The following is a 1,917-nucleotide window of genomic DNA, read 5'->3' as shown; positions in this document are numbered from 1 at the left end:
GAGTTCACTTACCAAGCAAACTTCGAACGGGAAGGTGGGAAGCACTATCAGCTAACGGAATAGCTTGTAAACTTAGATAAATGGTAAGTCTTGATAACGATGTATACTAATTGAAAACTCAAACAGGTTTTCGAAAGCATATGTAACTAGTTGTCTTTTAAAACGATTGAATAGCAAGTTACCGATTTCTGCTTTCTCGAGGGTTTGGAAGATCAATTGCCTCCAGATATCACCTTATAATCAATTAACCTAGTCATAGAGAAGCGAGTTTTCCTTTTGTGATGTGTGCGTGCGCACTTAGTTGATCCAATTTATTTGTTCCCTGATTTTGTTGGTGACCGTTGGCGTGGTTTGATCAGTAACGTTCGCGATTAGCGCAACATTCTCAAACATTACTGCTGCCATATGACTTCAAATGAGCTTTAGTGTTAGACATTGTCTATAGTGATGCTGCTCTTGGTCGAAAATGAGGTTGTTGCAATTAATTATGCATTAGTTCATGTGTATATATTCACGTTTTATGTAGACTACAAATGTGAGATGTGTATTAGGAAAAACCCTGGTATAGGTTGTTTCATGCAGTTTTTACAAGTATTAGCTCTATTTGTAGCACGATGCGGGAAGAGGTGAATGCTGCTGTTGGGTTTTTGACAAAGCTTATGAGAAGCAAATTGAACAAAGAATGTGTTGAGCAGTTCCAATGTACGTTGAAGGCGCTTCTACAGAACCATTATCAAGACCATTGGTTTCCAGAACTACCTCACAGGGGATCAGGCTACAGATGTATTCGTATTAATGCTCAGGTTATGGATCCTATTGTGGATGTTGCTGTTAAAGAAAGTGGTATAGCTACTGATTGCTCAGTTGGTCTATTCCCTGATGAGCTGACCATGTGGATTGACCCTAGTGATGTGTCATATAGAATTGGAGAAAGTGGAAGTATTGGACAAATTGAGTTGCGATCTGGTGATCAAAGTCAAAAACGATCACCATCAATTTTGGAAAGCAGAAAAATTTTACCATCATGCAAGGAGCAGTTCACGAGAGGAATTAGTCATGCTACTCAAGGGTATTCAATCAACACTCTTGGGCTCCGACCATATGCGGCTTTCGCATCCTAATGCTTCAACTATTTTCCTCCTGTTGATCTCTGCCATGTAATGTGCAATTTTTGCTGTCTTTATTTATGGTACTACTATTTAAACCAAATTCTGTAGCATAACCTGTTTCAATGTGCCAATCAAATGCATGTTACACTGCTGAGTGATGACCAAACATACTATAGGGAAGTCTTCTCTTTTGTTATTCTTTTTCCTGCCATTTTTCTAAGAAACTGACTTCAAATCCATGAGGAGATGGTGTAGTTTTGGTCACTAGAGTTGGCCATATAAAACAGTGCTTTGTATATCATTGTTAGAATATGTACCATAAAGCTGTAAAGTGTACATTGCGTAATGACTGTATATTGGAATCAAAATATTTTTCTACATTTTTAGTTTGTTAAATGTTATGACAATAATAATCAGCCCAAGGTAGACGTGTGTTCTCATTCTTGCTATGTCTGTGAATGTGATTTAAGATCCAACGTTTTAGACAACAGGAATATGTATTATGGCTTTGTTCCATGGCCTGAAGTACATAACAATTGAATCCGACTATTAGTTAAAGAATTGCTTCTTGAAGTTTCGGTGAAGCGTGTAGTATTATCAAGACGATTAAAAATAAGTTCAGTTGAAGACATTCAACCACATCATGGCTTGAAGGCCCTTTCAAAACCGCTATGTGACCTTTAGGCACCCACTTTACAAGATTGTGCAAAATATACTGCTTGAATGATTGATGAAATAATTCCCATATACAATTGCATCACCCACACGAATGCTATCCACATGAAATATATATGTCCATAACAATGCT

The 1,917-nt window shown here is 37.5% G+C and overlaps 1 protein-coding gene across 1 annotated transcript; it reads left to right on the top strand.

The window, feature by feature from the left end:
• The first annotated feature begins 614 nt into the window (after window positions 1–614).
• On the top strand, window positions 615–1,121 carry LOC137403913 (protein BTG1-like). Its single transcript, XM_068090064.1, has one exon. It carries the CDS (start codon window positions 615–617, stop codon window positions 1,119–1,121), a length of 507 nt encoding a protein of 168 aa, XP_067946165.1.
• Window positions 1,122–1,917: the final 796 nt, after the last annotated feature.

Source organism: Watersipora subatra, chromosome 1 (assembly GCF_963576615.1).
Source record: "Watersipora subatra chromosome 1, tzWatSuba1.1, whole genome shotgun sequence".
Classification (NCBI taxonomy): Eukaryota; Metazoa; Bryozoa; class Gymnolaemata; order Cheilostomatida; family Watersiporidae; genus Watersipora; species Watersipora subatra.
This window is presented reverse-complemented; position numbering and strand designations above follow the sequence as displayed.